General features: G+C 41.4%; 1 protein-coding gene across 9 annotated transcripts in view; it reads right to left on the reverse strand.

Annotated features, from left to right (window-relative positions):
- PDGFD (platelet derived growth factor D) overlaps nt 1-18,802 on the reverse strand; it is a 163,578-nt gene that overhangs the window by 89,991 nt on the left and 54,785 nt on the right. For 5 of the 9 annotated variants that reach the window (XR_005582873.1, XM_039481804.1, XM_039481795.1 and 2 more), the window contains exon 2: nt 544-681. The exons of the other annotated variants lie outside the window; for them this stretch is intronic. Coding sequence is in view for 4 of the 5 variants with exons in the window: in XM_039481804.1 (XP_039337738.1) it covers nt 544-681 (138 nt within the window). In the remaining variant the exon portion in view is untranslated. The remainder of the gene's footprint in view (nt 1-543; nt 682-18,802) is intronic. 9 annotated transcript variants of the gene reach the window in all.

Here is an 18,802-nt window from a genome sequence, read left to right on the forward strand (position 1 = left end):
TGTAGTGGTTTTGCTGATTTTTATGGGTGCTCCTTCCATGTATAAAGGGCGGCATGGGAAAAAAACACAAATACGCCGAAACAAAAATGGAACCAATGTTCAATGACAGTTGGCATCATTCGCAGAGTGGAAGTGGGAGTTGAAATGCTAGTTAATGAGAGCAACAAAGAATCCTGTGGCACCTTATAGACTAACAGACGTTTTGCAGCATGAGCTTTCGTGGGTGAATACCCACTTCTTCAGATGCAAGAAGAATGTCTTGCATCTGAAGAAGTGGGTATTCACCCACGAAAGCTCATGCTGCAAAACGTCTGTTAGTCTATAAGGTGCCACAGGATTCTTTGTTGCTTTTACAGATCCAGACTAACACGGCTACCCCTCTGATACTAGTTAATGAGAGTGATTTAAATGGTAGATTTCTCTCCTGAGCATGGACTGAGAAATAATTTCAGGTCTGGACCCTATTTTTCAAGGAAACAGAAACTGAATTGTATTTCTTTCTGGTTGCTCCATAGCAGCAATGAACAAATATAATTTGCAAACCTATTCTGGCAGCTGTGAAGATGCTGCTGCTGTTGCACAGAGACGCTCTAGAGCAGTGATATTCAGACTGAGGCTCGCAAGCTGCAAGTGGCTCTTTACTGTGTCTGCTACGGTTCTTTGAAGCGCATGATATTAAACCTGTGTGATTTAATAATTAATGAATCTAAGTTATTAACCAATCAGGATGCATTTACTGTTATTAACCAATTGTAGTTGATTAAATAATAATACTTGGTGAGTGATTTTCCCCAGCCATACCATTTAAATATGAACATATAGTACTATAGTAAATCAAACAATGAATTCACAGTACTGTCGCTCTTTTGGGTACTGTTGATCACTAATTTGGCTCCTGAACCACTGAGGTGAACCACTGCTCTAAAATGACATGACACTCTGAACCCTGTGTTGAAGCTGTCCTTGAAAAAAAGTAGTCATGTTAATCCAAGCTCCATTCAGCACACAAGGGGAAATGAGAAAATCAATATTTGGCCAAATGGAAAAGGAAAACAATCGGTTGGTAAAGTTATTGTGTTTTCAACGTTCTATGCATCTAATCCAAAACCCATTGAAGTCAATGGACAGACTACCATGGATTTCAGAACAGGCCCCAAGAGGCTATTTTACACATGGAGAAGTATTAAATACAAAATCAAAAACATGACAGTGAATCATGCACAGGCTGCCTGAGATCTAGAAGGTAGGGAACCTCCTGCTACAAGAGCACTGGAGTGGCAATGCTGGGCAGGGTTACCAGAAAGTGAATTTTTACCAACAGCCAATATTTGAACTAAGTTATCATTTCTGTTTAATGTTATTTGAAACAGCTATAATAGCCATTATTTCAACATCAAAGGAGTTTAAAATGGAATAGTTTTAGTGGGATATGTTCAAGCCACAAGAACTCTAGTATTTTTAATATCCTGATAGATTTAAATTCTCGTATTATCTTGCTATTGTTCAGTAATCTGTGTCCATTCAGCAGCAGCAAATGCTTAAAAAGTTGAAGAAATAAATACATTCTAGCAGTGACATCAGTACTGATGCAATTGACTATTCATCGGCTTCAATTCCTTTGAAGGAGGCTGAAAAATGACTCCCTATTTCTGAGAAAACTAGTGGGGGGAGGGAGAGGAGATATAAGGGGGAAAGAGAGAGAGAAACTAACAAGTCTTTTGTAAAGTGGTATTTTAACTCAAATATATTGACTCAATCACTTACATCAATCATTAATTATAGTGTTGCACGGTTTTTAATAGCTATTTTTGGCAAACCCATAAAGGAAGAAAAATATCAGCATTAAACTTGGATTTTTAAAATCTGAATTATTTTGATACTTTTCACATCAGAAAGTAGCTTTCAAAAATAATGTTCATTTTTCCAATTGCTTTTTTTCTTCTTCAGACTTCCAAGAAAAGAAAGAAAGAAAGAGAAGCACTTGCCTGAATGTATATGTTCAGAAATGACTCATTACATTTCAGCACTAAAGGAAATCATAGGACTATGCCCTCAGCCCCTCTTCTAGTTGCTTTGTGGAGCTCAGACACATTCCTGGTGAAAGGGGATCCCTGGTGGTGTAAAATTGTCACAGTGAGCTCCATGTCCGCAACTCCCAGCCTTTCCCCTCTCTTCTGGCAGAAAGGATGTTTAGTGTCAGGGTGAGTAGCCAGAGCACACACCAGAAAGCAGGGTTGGCGGAATGGCCTCAAGGTCTTATTCTGACTTGCGCTGAAAGCCAACTTGGTCTCTAGATACTACCATAGGCCACAGAAAGTCACCTCTGTCCTCCTCCCTAATATAGCACTGTTCAGCAGTAGATCTCAAAGCTCTTTACATAGGAGGTCAGTATCATTATCTCCATTTTACAGAGAGGGAAACTAAGGCACAGGGAGGGAAGTGACTTGCTCAAGTTCACCTACAAAGCCAATGGCAGAGTCAGGAATGGAAGACAGATCTCCTGAGTCGCAGTCCAGTTCTCTATCCACTAGGCCTCATTGCCTCCATGTAGGCCTCATGAGGCACCCGGGTTTGAAAATGTTACATCAACATATAAAATCATGTAATACACATGTATACGGCGCTACTGGCTTCAAATCTGTACATTTATCTATTGGAATTTAGTTACTGGTGCCCTATGCCAGCACTCCTTCCCCCCAACCTACTCCACCATCCCAGATTCAGCCCTGACCTACACTACAAACTTACGTTGGGAGATTTGTCAGGGCAATGGAAGCTCCCTAAAAGTGTGTGTGGGGGGGCACCAGCACCCATGTGTTGGCCCCACCCCCGTACCTCCCCTTCCCCTCAAGCCCCCGCCCTCACATCACCCTTTCTCCCTGAGTCCCGCCCTCACACCACCTCTTCTCCCTAAGGCCCCGCCCTCGTGCTGCCTCTTCTCTCTAAGGCCCTGCCCCCACGCTGTCCCTTCCCCTGAGCTCCCACTTGTGCACTGCCTCTTCACCCCCCAGACCCTCCTCTCCACTTCCTGCCCCCCACCCCAGTAAAACTGATGTGGCCATGGCCCCTCGGCCCCTCCTTTTCACTGTCGCTCAGTGTTGTGGAAAATCCATGCCTCTGACCAACGTCGTTATACTGACCTAAGGCAGTGCTATGTGGATGGTCGGGAGGGCTTCTCAAGGAGTACCTACACCGATAGGAGAAGCTCTCCGATCAGCACAGGTAGCATCGTCACTAAATGCTACAGCAGCGCAACTACACTGGAGCAGCACTGTAAGTGTAGACAACCCTTCAGTGTACCACGGCATTCTAATCCTCATTTACAGCAACTGATTATTTGACATGCACTTATCCATGGTTTACACTTATTGCTCATTTAAACTCCCACCATACCAAACCACTGTACTACTGCAGCAAGATGTGTCTGGATGCTGCAGTGATACACTGTACTGTAATTATGTCAGAGTGATGGCCTTGCCTGATGTAAAATGAATGCAGGGATCACATCTCCTTTTCTTTCAAAGAGCCTTTTCATACAACTTCATTCTCAGAAAAGAAGGTAACAGCTATAGCACTTCATGTTCATTTAAGTAACAACCACCTGTCTACGTTTACATTTTTAATACAGGTAATTGCCCACAAAGAAAGGATTTCTTGTTTTTAAGAATATGCAGTTCAATGAGTCGGCCAGTCACAAACAAAAGGTAAGGCAAGGATTCAATCATTTACTGGCATTCAACTGTGCAAAAAGGAAAGCACTGAAGAGTGGATGTCTCCATAAAAGGAAATTTTGGGAGGGAGGGAGACAAGAGTTTGCCCTTCAGTGAACATCAATTAATTGTTCTTAAAGGTGCCAATGCAAAGTGCAGTAACACACCCAGCGACATCCCTAAGGGGTGGCAGGACTAGCAAGGCTCAAAATGAAGATGACTGATGAAAGGGAAGAAAATCAACAGGAAAAGAAATATGGTTTGGGTTTTCTCCACCAAAAGCCACGCTGAGATTTTAAGTGCAGTTTTGTTTCAACTACCTATATGCTTTCACTGAAGGAAATAGGGCTCAGGAATGGGACAAGGCTAAGCGCTGAGCTTCCTATTTATTCACACTAAATGCCTCTTATTTAATCAATTAGCATTGGTAATAAGGGGTTTTGATCTTCTGACATGAGGGGAAACACTTTTTCTACTGCTAGTGGTCAAGGCAACCAAGCTCTTTATTCCAGCCTCAATGAAGCCTGTATCACAATGAAATACTTGATTATTCTTAACTTTCTAAAATGCGCCCAATTGTATCTCTCAGGGCTTGTCTACACTACAGGCTATGTCAGTATAACTTATGTTGCTCAGGGGTGTGAATAAGCCACCCCCTTGAGCTTCTCTTGCCAACACGGATACCGCCTCTCCTGGAGGTGGTTTTATTATGCCGTTGGGATAGCTCTCTCCCGTCAGCACAGAGCAAGGATCGGCAACCACTGGCACGCGGCCCGTCAGGGAAATCTGCTTGGGTTTGTTTACCTGCAGTTTCCGCAGGTTCAGCTGATCGCAGCTCCCACTGGCAGTGGTTTGCCGTTCCAGGCCAATGGGGGCTGTGGGAAGTGGCGTGGGCTGAAGGATGTGCTGAATTAACAACCTCTGACGTTGTCAGACAAGCTGGTTCATAGATTATAAAGACAGATCACATAGTGATCATTTAGTCTGATCTCTTGTCTAACACAGGTCATAGTATTTCCCTGAATTCTTGCTTGAACTAGAGCACATCCAATCTTGATTTAAAAATTGCCACTGATGGGGAATTCACCACAGCCCTTGTTAAGTTATTCCAATGGTTAGTTACCCTCACAAATTTGCACCTTATTTCTAGTCTGAATTTTTCTAGCTTCAACTTGCAGCCATTGGATCCTGTAATACCTTTGTCTGTTAGACTGAAGAGCCTGTATTCGCAAATTTCTGTTCCCTATATAGGTACTTATAGACTGATCAAGCTAACCCTTAACCTTCTCTTTGATAAGCTAAAGAGATTAAAGGATTGGGAAACATGTCTCAATCATTCTTTTGGCCTTTTCTGAAATGGAGTGGAATTCAGGGTCAATGGCCCAGTGCTGAGATTGTTCAGCCCTGACTCCAAATATTTAGTTGGAGTGTTGGTTTGAGTCCACCGGCTGCCATAACAGTTCACAGGGAGAAATACATTTCCCTCAGAGGGCCAGCATCCAAACTGCCTACTGCTTTACAGATAAAAATCGACACCTTGAATAATACATCTGCAGAGCTACATAGTCAGCCTAGGCGTTTCCCAGTATAAAGGTGTGCATAACTGCTTGGTATACCGTGTTTGCATCCATAGATCTCAAAGTGTTTTACACAAAGGTTATATATAACAAAGTATTATTTCCATTTTATTGATGGGGTAGCTGAAGCACAGAGAAGTTAAGTCAGTTGTTCAAGTTCACAAAGTCAGTCAATAGCAGTCGGGAAAAAATTCCAGATTTAATAGTATCAGCAGCAACAGCCATCAAGACTAACACAGTCTCAATGCCATACTCTGATCGAAAGCCTTACTGAAAGGGGTGAGGAAAATCCAAAGAGTCTAGATGACCCCAAAGTTGCCTGGCTAAAAACCTTACTGTTTCTTTTCCCCAAAGTGTTAAGGTCAGAAACAGGGTGATAACTAGTTAGAGTTTCTTGTGCTAATCAAAACCCATTTGAGGGAAAGGTGGCAGAGCACCTTGCCTTCATGTAGGGAAGTCTTCATAGGTCAAACAACAATGGACATAACACCTCCGTGCCTGATGTAACTTAACTAGCAATGAGGAAGGGGTCTGGGCTGTGCTCATGGGTTAGAATTCCCAGAGACACTCCATAATATAGTGAGTAAAACTGACAGAAATTCCACAACAAAGTTACTACTGCATTTTTCATCTTCAAAGTTATATGTATAAATTTTTCATTCCCTAATTCTCTTGGTGAGCATATGGAGAGTGGGAGTGGGGAAAGAGGGAAAGAGCTACAAGAATCCACTCTGAGATGGAGAAGAAGCTAGATGGCCAAGGGCTCTCAGTAGAGGTTGCATAGGGTGTACAACCCAGGGGTTTTAACTTAGCTTTTAATTCAGACAGTCTGTCTTGCAAATCAGCCAAATACTGGATGGGGAGGAGAGGTGAGGTGGGGAAAATTCACGACTAAGTTAGTTTCCAGTGACTAGTTACCCAGAAGTTAACATATGGCTAAGCAATCAGTTTCTACCCTTTGATTTAATCCAAGGTCAGTATTTCCTGCAAAGCATTTATTTGTGTGTGACAGACACACTACAAGTTAATTACCTGTCACCATTCATTATGGCATCAGTCATGATTCCTGCAATATGCTTTTACATATATAAAATAAACTGATGGGCAATTATAACTATTTATTCCGCTCGTTGGATACTGTGCACTGGAAACAGCTCGTGCTTGTAAATGACCAGTTGGTTGATGAAGAATGTCCATTTGTACAGGACTAAGCATTGAGAATAACCAAATGTAATCTAATTTTTCCATTACAGGGAGTGATAAAGCACCCATGTCCATGGAGCCTAGGCTCAGAAAACTCAGAAAGGTGAGATTCCAAGTTAAGGAAGCAGTATAGGAACTGCAATATGAAATAAGATAGGTTAAGGTTTGGTGCTGACTGATACCCTAATGTTACCAATTTGGTAGCAGCAGTATAGGGGTTTGCATTATCTGGAATGTGTCTTAAAGCAGCAGCACTAGCAGCAACCATGTAGCAACATATAAAATAAGAAGAACTGCAGATTCACTTTCGGCAGTTCACTGAAAGTTCATTTTAAAATGGTGCTTAACTGAAAATGAAATTCACAACTCAGATTTAGAAACTCTTAAGTTCTATTGCAGGGAAGATGGGGCTCCTCTCTCACTCCCACAAAAGGAATATGCCAAGACTTTCCAAGATTTTCCAAAGCAATCAGCACTCTAGCCTTTCCTTACAGTCTGCAAAGGATAATGAAGTTTCCATAATAAATGCTTTGGGATCTGGGTTGTTGCCCCTTTAATATTCTGAAGAAATCTAAATCAAATACGATGAGATCAGGAACAGAATGTGGAGTAGGATTTTTTTGTTGTTTTTTTAAAAGAGCGGTTCTCTTCTTAAGTTCTTTTTCAATACTTCATATTTTTGACAATAAATGATGATGGGTAACATTTTCAGAAGTGACTACGGGAAGCCCCCCTTTAAATCGCCTCCGGAGCCCTGCCGCCGGTACCCCAGCCCTAGCCCGAGCCCTGCTGCAGGGCTCCGGCACTGATTTAAAGGGCCCAGAGCTCCACGGCGGCCAGAGCCCTGGGCCCTTTAATTTGCCCCTAAACCCCAGGGCTCCCAACCACCTCTGCAGCTGGGTAGCTCCAGGTTGATTTTAAAGGCCCTGGGGCTCTCACCCATAGCTGGAGCCCCAGGGCCTTTAAATCTTGAAAGGTCCTGCCTCTTCTGGTTGAGGCTACGCCCCACTCAGCACTCCGGCGTACTGGTAAGTCCTTTAAGTTACTTTCACCCCTGTTCCCCCTCGAAAGCTGTGCTGGCTGCCATGCTGGGGATGACACTGGAGCCCATTCCCCACCCACTCCCCAGCCTTCTGCACAGCAATAGAAGTAATAGCCCCATGAATGCTGCTCTCCTCCACCCCCCTGCAGCTGAGCACATACAACAGCAATGTTGGGAACCTGTGCAGGGAGTTAGGAGGCACCTTATGCTCCCTTCCTGCAGTGGGAGCAGGGAAGGCAGTCATGATTGTGTGTGATACTGTTCATACACATATGCATATAGAAGAAGGAACATTAACTTTAGCCCTTCATCTTAGGCACTTAGGCAAACCAAGCATATTAATATCCTCATAAAACTGCATTGCAAGTCTTTGGATTTGTTTAAAAAACCAAGATATTACCTTATTTGTGGTGACCAAAGCTTCGTTTTAATTGATAGCCAGTTAGCTCTGAGCGTGAGCATTCTAATAGCTCTGAACACGTTGTGCTGGCCATAAATACTTGATTAGGTATAAACAAAGTGGCACAGGTTAGCTGCGTTAAGTGGCTGTCAAGGCAGATCAGTTTTATAGCCTAACTGAAGAAACGTGGCTGTCGCCGGTGTGCTGAATTGCTCACCTACGTGACAACTCCAAAAGCATTCTGCGCAAAGCACCTGCTTAGCTGATGTTATACACATTGTAAAGGAGAGATTACAATCAGTGACTTCACAAAGAAGTGTAGGATATTTGGAGACAGAGAAAATAAATGTTTTACCATGTAAAACATGGGGAAATGATCAAATCTCACTCTGTTTGCAATGGTGATCCAGTTTAATCTACACACTGTCCCCCCCGCAGCCTAATACAATGGTAGCCATGAGTAAATCAGCATTTGCCACTATCAGAGAGTGGTATAGGAGACATCACAGCTTTCCTGAATATTTCAAAGAGGAGTTAACTGGAAATGAGTGGCAGCTCTTGACTTTTTTCATGCATTCTACTGTTTCTAAATGTGCACTGTCAAACATACATATCCATGACACAAGGTACAGAAAAAGTAGGGGCCCAAACTGTAAAGAGAGTAGCTGATTGAAGGGCTGGGTTTTGGTGGATGGGAAATGTTGGGATGTGAAGTATGAGCGTCTTTCTTGGGAAATAAAACTGTGCAAATACCTTGTTGTGGGCTGTAGGGTTGGGCTGGAAATGTGCGCTTGTCATTGTTTCACCTATTGAGTTGTCCTGTTTTAAATGCTTTGCACAGTGCCCAGAGGACTGGATTGGTATTAAGTGCTATTAATACTTAGTACTATTAAGTACAAATGAAAGAGCTAGCTAGATATATGTCAGAGTGAAGAAAAGGATCCACATTCAGACTCCAAACTTAATGAAGAGAAGGGGCCAATTGGTATTTGACTGCCATATTTTGTCACTCAGTAGCACAAAATATACTGACCTGGAGAAAAAAAAATGTATATATTTGGATAGCCCCTCCCACCCTTTCTCAGTCACTGTCCTTAACCACCATCCTCCCAGTCACTTATCTTTGACTCAGCCCTCTCTAGACTCTCATATCCAGGCGGTGCCAATTCTTTCTGCATAACATCTGTAAGATTCAGCCTTTTTTCACCATCCACAAAACTAAGTCTCTTCTTGTAACCCAAGAATCTCCTGGTACCCACTGAGGGCACACCGGTACATAGGATTACAGGGATCCCCTGCGTTCACCAAAAGGGGTCATGTAAAGTCTCTACCGAAAGCACATGTCATGACAATCATTGTGAAACGTATGTGCAGATAACGTGTATGGAGTTCTGTATGTATACTGAAAACCATGTTTTTGAAGTATGGAAGTTTCGACAGGTCACCAGAAAGCGATAAACAAATTCTAGGCAGGAAGGGGATAATCAACCCCCAAACTATGTTCCTCATCTCCACTTGCTCCCTGTCCCAGTCTCCCTCTCTGTGCCCCTTATCCAGTCTCCCACTCTTTGTCCCAGGTTCTTTACCCAGCCAGTCCCAGTTCTCCCCCGACACCCTGACTCCTCATTAGATCTGTCTCCCCTCCCCTACACCCATTAGTTCTCAGTCCCAGTGTCCTTGTCCACCAAGTCCTAGTCTTCCCTGCTGGGTCCTCATTCAATCTCAGTCTCCCCCCACTCACTGGCTCCCAGTTCTCTCCTACCTCCCATTTCCATCCCCAGCTTCCAGTCTCCTTGCCCAGCCAGTCCAAGTCTCCTCTAAGACCGGACTAGATTATTAAACGGTCCTTTTGGGCCTTTTAAAAAAAATCTATGAATCATTCTCTCTCCTGGCTCCCACTACTAGTCTTCCTCTTTTCCCCCCAGCAGGCTCCAGTCCCAATCGTGTGTCTCCCCTGCTCTTAGGCCCCTTGGTCCCAATCTACTCCCCCCCGCCGCCACTAAGGCCAGGTCTTACCCCTTTGCATTTAATCAGGCAATTTCCGTGTGTGTGTGTGTGTGTGTGTGTGTACACGAGAGCATATGAGAGACAAATCTTCTTTTCAGTGTCTGGCCCTACACAGTCCACAGTAGCTCAAAGCTGCAATTGCAGGGAAAAGGCTGCTCAGCCTCAGTTAAAGTCTGGCAAAGTTATAAGCACCTGAAAGCAAGGTCTTGTAATGGGAAATATTGGGCAACATTAATAGGCAGTACGATCAGCCCCGCCTACAATACACATAAACATTCACCATATAGACACACATATATAGTGGTGGTTTGTGTATAATAAATTGCAGAACCATCTTAATTATTTCCAAAACCATGTGCAAACTGTATTTGTCATGTACCTTCAAAGAACTGGGCTAACAAGGGCTCCCTGTGGCTGCATTGTATCCGGGATTCCCGGGTTGCGCACGCAGGCTAATGATATTTTCCTCCATGGCGTTGGAATGGAGCTAATGTAGTGCTGAGTGGCAGCTGACCCCTCCTTTTATGTAGGAGAGGGGAGGTCAGTGTATGAGCAGTCCCCTCCATGCATGGATCTAAGAGGATGAATCCAGGCCAAGGTAATAAATGGAACCTACCTTTACAGACAAAGGGATATAATAAACAATCCAATACCGGATATAATAAACAATCCAATACCATTTTTAAAAGCTCTATAAATGTCTCTGTAACAGCCTTCCTGTCATATAGAGACTACCTGATGGTGTGAGGTGTTTCACTGGTTTTATCCACACTCCCTTGGGATGACTGCATAATTTAGTCATGGCTCAACACTCGTGAATAATGCACATGCATGACCATACACAAACACACCTTTATGTGTAGGCTTGGTAGGGTGACCAGATGTCCCGATTTTATAGGGACAGTTCCAATATTTGGGACTTTTTCTTATATAGGCACTGATTACCACCCCTTCCCGATTTTTCACATTTGCCATCTGGTCACCCTAAGGCTTGGAAGGATTTAATTTTTATTGGTAAATGACAGTAAACCTCAATTTCACTGTACACACACAAACCAATGACAAAATATTTCCATCAACAGTATCAGAAATGCTCAGATATGGAAAGTAAGAAAAATGCTGTGTGAGACCTGATTATAGTTTGATTTAAGGTTAACAATTTGTAGTTTAGTGGTTATAAATCTAACTTTTTAATCTCAACTTCTACTCTTATTAAATTATTGTCCGCTGCCCTCAATTTCCTGCAACTGTAAAAATTTAAAAAAGTAAAAATGGGGGAATGTTTAAACCGATAATTTTGCACAACTGTGAACATTTAAATTGATAAAAATAAAACAAAATGCTTAAAAATAAACATTGATATTATCTGTCAAAATGATAAAAAATAAAAATCAAATTCTGCCAATCCTATTTGTGTGTTATATCCATGTAGTCACAATTATATTTTATAATCTGAACCCTCACAATTAACTACATGTGGGGAAAAACTAAAACAAAATATCCCCATAATCTCAGAAATAAATGCTCTGGCCAGAGTTGTTTTTAAAAGACTAACAACCCACATTAAAGGCATACCAAAAACTGTAAGATTCTGTCTTCCCTATGAATTGACTGAAGTACACACACAAATAAAAAAGGATTTATCTAATCTCAGGTAAATTAGATCTAACTGACACAATAATATATTTTGCTTCTTGCAACATAATTAAAATCCATTTCTAAATGCCAGAAGCAGAAACTTCTACATTCCAAAAATCTTGGCTAGGACATGCCTCAACCTACTCTGTGGATTTCAAACTCCTCAGTTACTGACACTTTTGCCCTAGAAGGTCAATCATTTAAAAAGAAGACATTTTGCCTTTTTAAAGCCCTACATATATATATCAATAGAATTACTGAAGGAAGAATCTCACCAAAGGCCCTTAACAAAACGTTCAATTAAACCCCCAAAATCAATAAACTTTTTGAAGTGGTATTCTCAAACACAACTTGCCGCATTTTCTGAACTGCTAGCATCAAATAGATTTCTAAGCTACTTTTCATATAAGGAAATAGGTAGAAATAGCCATATTAGACATGGAGACCATTGGTCAATCAATATGAACTTCTATGCTCTCTTAAGTATGAATCTGTAGATGAATGCTTTGAAATTGCAGCCTTAAAAAACACTAAACAAACAAACAAACAAAGATAATTCAGTGGCACCCATTTGGGGCCCAGAGGTCCATGTTAGATGATCCTGACACAGGATGAAGGAGTTAACTCTTGATTGAGTGTGAAAAAGCAGATTTTAGATACTTAACTTGTTCCTGAAACTATCAGGAATAGACCCATGCCCAGATTGTCCCCAGCTGTAGAGAAACTCATAAGAGATGAGGTGACTGAGGGATATACAATCACCCTGCAGATTTTTCATGGAATGATCCCTTTCAGAAGTGGGGGGATGTGGGGTGGAGCATATGTAGAATTCAGAGCAGGGTGTGGCTTCAGAGTCCCCCTAATTCTGCTGATTCTCAGGGCAGGGAAGTCAGAGAAACTGAGGGGCACATAAGTCTGCAGGATCTCCTTGTAGTCTTTCAGAGTCCCACAGATTCCAAATGTGACTTGGCCAGGGCTCAGAGATCCACAGCAATGATCTCAGTGCAGAACAGAGACCTGTCTACAACAGCAGGGTGCCAACTGGAAAGGATTGAAAAATATCTGTCAGTTTGTTTTATTTAGATTGTTACCACTGTGTTTCATTGACCTTTACAATATTAAATCACTCAGGGTCCAGGCATGAATGGTGCTGATCTCTTCGTGGGAGAGCGACCCCGACTCCCATAACAGTCAATAGGCATTTTACAGGAACTACAACCCACCAGCCCCTCTATGTATGTACTTGACCTCTGTAGCCTCATACCTGGAATGCCAGGGTATTTATTGGATATTTAAAAATAATTCACCAAAGCTTATTCACCAAAGCTTATTCAGAGCACTAAGCAATTCTAATCAGCTTAAAGGACAATGACATAATAATGAAGGTTCAATAAGGGTTTATGCTTCCCTCTCTCAAGATGTTAAGATGTCATGTATGATGTAAGTTGTGCAGTTTGCAACTTTTCCTGAGGTTGCAGGGATTTTTTCGATTAATCAGGGCTAAAATAGTACCTATGGGATACTCACTGGTAACAAAGGAACTTTTTGCACCCATGAAACATCGCCACATTGTGATGTGGGATCGACATGGAGGTTCCTAACTCAAAATGATTATATTTTATGCAACATCACCAAATTCTGCCTTGATGTTTTCATACAAAAACCTCAATATTATGAGCTTATGATGCACAAGTATGTTCCAAGAGAGGGATGGATGCAGGGGTGGGGAACAGAACTAGAAGAATCAAGTGAAGGAGATAACAGTATCATTCTTCTTCCATAACATACATCAAGAGAAGTGTAAAAGAAATACCCATAGTGCTCCTGAGAAGAGAGCTGAAACACCTTTCCCGCTTTTCAGCTCAGAAGCCTGAAGCTGCTCTCTTAAAGTTATTCTCCTTCCTGTCCAGCTCCACATCTTATTTTGTTTATTTTGAAACGTAATTCAGTGTCACTCCCACAATGTATTAAAAGCATTAATATGCAAGTGCCAAATACAGAATCCAGTCACACAAACTTTCCAAACTCATAATAGCTTTGTGACCTCCAAATAAATTACATATTGTTGGAAACAATTAAATTAATGGAGTTATTAACTATTGCATATTTTTCATGTAAATGTCCTCATTTGTAATCCTGCCTGGTGTTGCTTTATGCTAAAGATTGTATACCTTCTAATAATGGTCTGTAACCTTTGATTGACATTGAAGAACATTATTAGAAAAACAGAAAGATAAATTGTGTGTGTTTAGTTTTGGGCAGGAATAGTTGCATGCAGTTAAGATTAAACAGATGGCCAGACACAGTAAAAGAGAAGCAAAAAGATATTCTGTATTTAAACTTATTGCCAACTGCTCTCACTTGGTCTGAAAATTATTAATTGACAAAGAAAACCTTAGTGCCATTCCATGAGCAACAGGACTTTATGTCATGATATCAGTTAATCTAATATTGACATGCAGTGCTTTTATGGCTTAGGGTTTGTCAGTATTTCATTAGCACTCATATATTATGGGCCACATTTCACAGGTGCCTAAGAATGCGGCTAGATGCCTAACTCCTATTGACATAAATGAGAGTTAGGTGCTTTTGCAAATCCTACTAGACGCCAATTAGGATGACCAGACAGCAAGTGTGAAAAATCGAGACAGGGGGTGGGGTGGGGGGGGGGCAACAGAAGTCTTTATAAGAAAAAGACCCAAAAATCAGGACTGTCCTTATAAAATTGGGACATCTGGTCACCCTAGTGCCAATGTGCATCTTTAGGTGCCTCGATACTTTGAAAAATCTGGCCTGACAGCACTACGTTTGTGCTGTATTGAAATAATGTGAAAAAAAATTGAAACAATCTAAAAGACTGCTATGTGGAGGAGCGGGGATACCTTCTGAAAACTCTCTACAGCTAAAGGGAAAGGAAACAAAGGATGTTGTTAAAATGAAAGCCCTACTTACTACTTTACATTTCAAATGCTTGAATTGTTTTTCCTTCTTTTTCTGTATACCTTCCATGAAAGATTAAAAGAATATTTAATGGTGTGCTTGCCCTGGTACTAAGCTGGCTGAGGTCTCTGTATACCAAACCCTAAACTCTTTTTACATTGTTTAAGGTTGGACAGTGACAGGGTCATGCTAATGCCTTTGACTCTTTGGGCCTATTTATTCCATCTAAATTAACACGACAACCCCCTTCAGGATTGGAGGGCACAGAGAGGCTCCCAGCCCCAGCCCCAGCAGCTGCAGCATGAGACACAGACCCAGAGGTAAGAGAAGGTGATTTTTAAGCTAGCTTAACAGTCTCCTTATTAGAAAAAAACAGAAAGAGGCATACTGATTAATTTTTCCCCTCAAACATTCATGGCTCCCCCATGAGTCCCTCCCTCCACAACTCACAGTTTGGGAAGCAGAAAAAGAAACAGAAAAACAGAAAAAGGAAAATGTGGTTCTACTCGTTTAAAACATATGGAGAGAGCCTGGCAAGTACCATTAAAGATAAACAGCAACGTACCGACTCTTTCAAGAGTGATGAGGGTCAGAACACGGAAAAGTATATCACCTGGAACAATCCTGCAATGGTATGCAAAAGGACTGGACAACCATTCTTCCCCATCTCTAACAGTGACACTGGAACAATTTTTTAGTGGGGGTGCTGAAAGCCATTGAACCTGTATATGTTGGACATCATTTCAAGCCAGGGCATGCTGCCGCACTCCTCGTTCCACCACCCTAATCTCCAATATTCCTGATTCTGTCAATGCAGGAAATGTCCCACTGCAGTTTCTAATTGCCTCATGTCTATGATTTGTTGGAGATTCTAAACATGACTAGGACGTTCTGCATTGTTTATGCTTCATTATACAAGCACAAATGGGCAGAGTGAGAGCATTAAGGTGCCCTTAACTTTCAGTGTCTTTCCTTTCTAGAGTTTAAGTAACACATTTGAGATTACCTGAATAATCATGTAGTTTTATTATGCAAACATTTCCTTGTTTGGAACAAAAAAGAATTATCAGTTCCCTGTGGGATACTGATCTACCTCAGTTTCATTAGGATACAAGCAATGTGGGAACTTTTTATGCTACAATAGCTTTTAGAAAGAATATTAAAGAAGCGAAAAGACCATTGTAAAGTACAGAGACACCATAGAGGGGATGTTATTCTCTCCTTCTGCAAACAGCGATATCATATAAAATACCTGACTTTTTAAAGTTTAACCCCTACCCAGAATGATCTCTTCTGAATATATATAACCCAAATTTTACCCTGTTTGTCCCATGTAATGCTGCAAATCTATCATTCTGAACCATGTTGGATACAAAAGGCAATTCCTCTACTTATAAGTCTGTTTTTGTCTTTTATGTGCATTTACCTAAGTCTTGGTGAGGAGGGTAATGCAGTTTTATGGCTTGCAAGTCAGTTCACTACTGAAGGTCTGAAGAAATCCATAGAAAACAGGAGTCAGAATGCATGAAAAGAGATATAGCTATGGAAACACATTCCTCACTGCCCAAAGGTGGTTCTGCATTGCCTCTCGCTGAAGGCTGCATCCACAGAGACAGATGAACCTACAGATTTACAAAACGTTTCTGAACACATGATAAAAACGGTGAAATGTGTTTCTCCTTTGTTTTCTGTACTGGGGCAGGGGTGTGGAGAGGTGCAGAGTCACCCAAAGATTGTGTTTACCACTACATTCATGGCTCATAAAGTAATGTTTTGCTTTCCAAAATGATGAGTGTACTTGGTGAAACTGAAGGTCACAACTGAGCCTGTGGCATTACTTGGTCACAACGTGAGCATAATCCTTAGAGTTCATGTTCACAACAGGAAAGATCTTAGCATAAGAAAGACACATGGAGCTTGGAAGAAAAACTAAAAGAGAAAACAAAATAATTTCTAAAAATGTCTAAGTGCTGCTGTGCAGGCATCTACAGCAATTCCTAAGCTAGAAACATGACAGCAGCAGAGAAGATGGATTTCACACTCAGCCACAGGAAGGCTAGAATAAGAAGTAGAATTAACTATATTCCTATGTTGCATGTGAACACCCAGAGTACTTCAAGGAATATATATTCCCAAATATCGCATGCCAGCTGATGCCTAGAGAGATATATTTCTGATCTTTAAAGGCAGTTTTTTCTATCATTGGTGCTGAGATGGCAGTTTTATTCCCTGCCAGCTACAGATTATTCTGAAAGAGAAAAGCTCTATTTTTTTTTATTTTGATGATCCTAAACTATTTATGACTGTCTAAAAAACAAATATGGGACTGCAGATGTAGAGGAAAGTTCATTGGATCAGTCCAGAGGAGAGCAACAAAAATGATGAAAGGTTTAGAAAACGTGACCTCTGAGGATAGATTACAAAAACTGGGTATGTTTAGTCTTGAGAAAAGAGGAAAAGGAGGGGACTTGATAATGGTCTAATATGTTAAAGCCTATTATAAAGAGGAGGAGGATCAATTGTTCTCCATATTGACTGGAGGAAGGACAAGAAGTAATTGGCTTAATCTGCCGCAATGGAGATTTAGGTTAGATATTAGGAAAAACTTTCCAACTATCAGCTCTGAAATAGGCTCCCAAGAGAGACTGTGGAATCCCCATCACTGGAGGTTTTTAAAAACAGATTAGACAAACACCTGTCAGGGATGGCCTAGGTTTACTTGGTCCTGCCTCAGCACAGGGGACTGGACTTGATAACCTCTCAAAATCCTTCCAGCCCTACATTTCTTTGGTTCTATGATGCTAAACAGATCTTCGTTAGCATGTTTCATGATGGCTTTCCCCCTCCCTTCCAATTTGTGAGATTTGCTAACAGAGTTAGGGCATGTATACATTTAAAATGCTTCGCTGGCGCAGCTGAGCTTCTGTAGCATTTAAATGAAGATGCTCCTACACCGACAGGGGAGCTTCTCCCATCAGCACAGTTAATCCACCTCCGTGAGAGGTGATGGCTACGTTGATGACATAGCACTGTCTACACTGGGGGGTTAGGTCAGTATAACTACGTTGCTCAGAGGTGTTGATTTTTTCATACCTGAGTGACATTGTTATATTGTTATATGTCTGTAGTCTGTAGTGTAGACGTGACCTTAGACTCCAGGGGGAAGGGACAGTTCAGTGGTTTAAGCATTGGCCTGCTAAACCCAGGATTGTGAGTTCAATCCTTGAGGGGGCCATTTAGGGAACTGGGCTAAAAATCTGTCTGGGGATTGGTCCTGCTTTGAGCAGGTGGTTGGACTAGATGACCTCCTAAGGTCCCTTCCAACCCTGATATTCTATGATTTGTTGTTTAAACATTAACTATGATTGGCAAAAAATAGAATAAAACTCCATGCACACTGCTGTGATGGCATACTTTATACAGTTTGATACTATGATATCACCTTCATAATTAAATACAGTAGCTCCTTTAGTAATTTTTCTCCCACAGGATCATTATGTACCTGCCTCCTTTTGTCTTCCGCAATCAAACTGAACACCTTACAGAATAAAGAACAGAACCCTTCCTTTTTCCACTGCATGTACTGTATCATAATATGGAGTAATTATATAGTCTGTAAATGAAGAAGAGGGTTAAACAGAGATAAGATACTGGAATAAGAGAAAAACATACTGAACCAGCTGAAGGAAGAAGGAAAAAGGATTAGCCCCCATACCTGCTAAAGCCAGTATAGTTGTCCCCAATAAAAATAGCAACATTTACCAAGTTACCACATGTTGCAATCTAATGGCCCAGTCCTACTCCCATTGAAGTCAATGGCAAAAATCCAAATGGAAGTAGGATCAGACCTTCAGATACCACAGCATTTCTCTATGCCAAGAAAGGAAACAACTCTACTATGTCAGACATTACTGTGTGGTCTATTGGTAAACGTAGTATTTTTAATGCCAAGCCTGTAACTAAAGGTTAGGACTCCTAAAGGAGCTAAGATAATTGCTGCCCTGTGGACTCTAACCTTATACCTGCTGAAGGTTTCTCATGTGGAGGGAGACATTTCTTTGAATCAAGAGGGGACTGTTCAGAGCCAGCATGGCTTTATGGGTACCACTGTACACCTGTGCCCTAATTTTTACTGTCTTTCTTCCTTTTTCTTTAACATCAGAACATGTTTGAGCTGCCAGCGATGGGGAGTTGCTTGCACTTGAACAACTTCTCTATGAGGCACTGTGCAAAATGGAAAAAGAAAAAGAAAAACAAGCCCCCGCCAAAACAAAATTTAGATTCT

This window comes from Mauremys reevesii, linkage group 1 (genome assembly GCF_016161935.1).
Source record: "Mauremys reevesii isolate NIE-2019 linkage group 1, ASM1616193v1, whole genome shotgun sequence".
NCBI classification, from domain to species: Eukaryota; Metazoa; Chordata; order Testudines; family Geoemydidae; genus Mauremys; species Mauremys reevesii.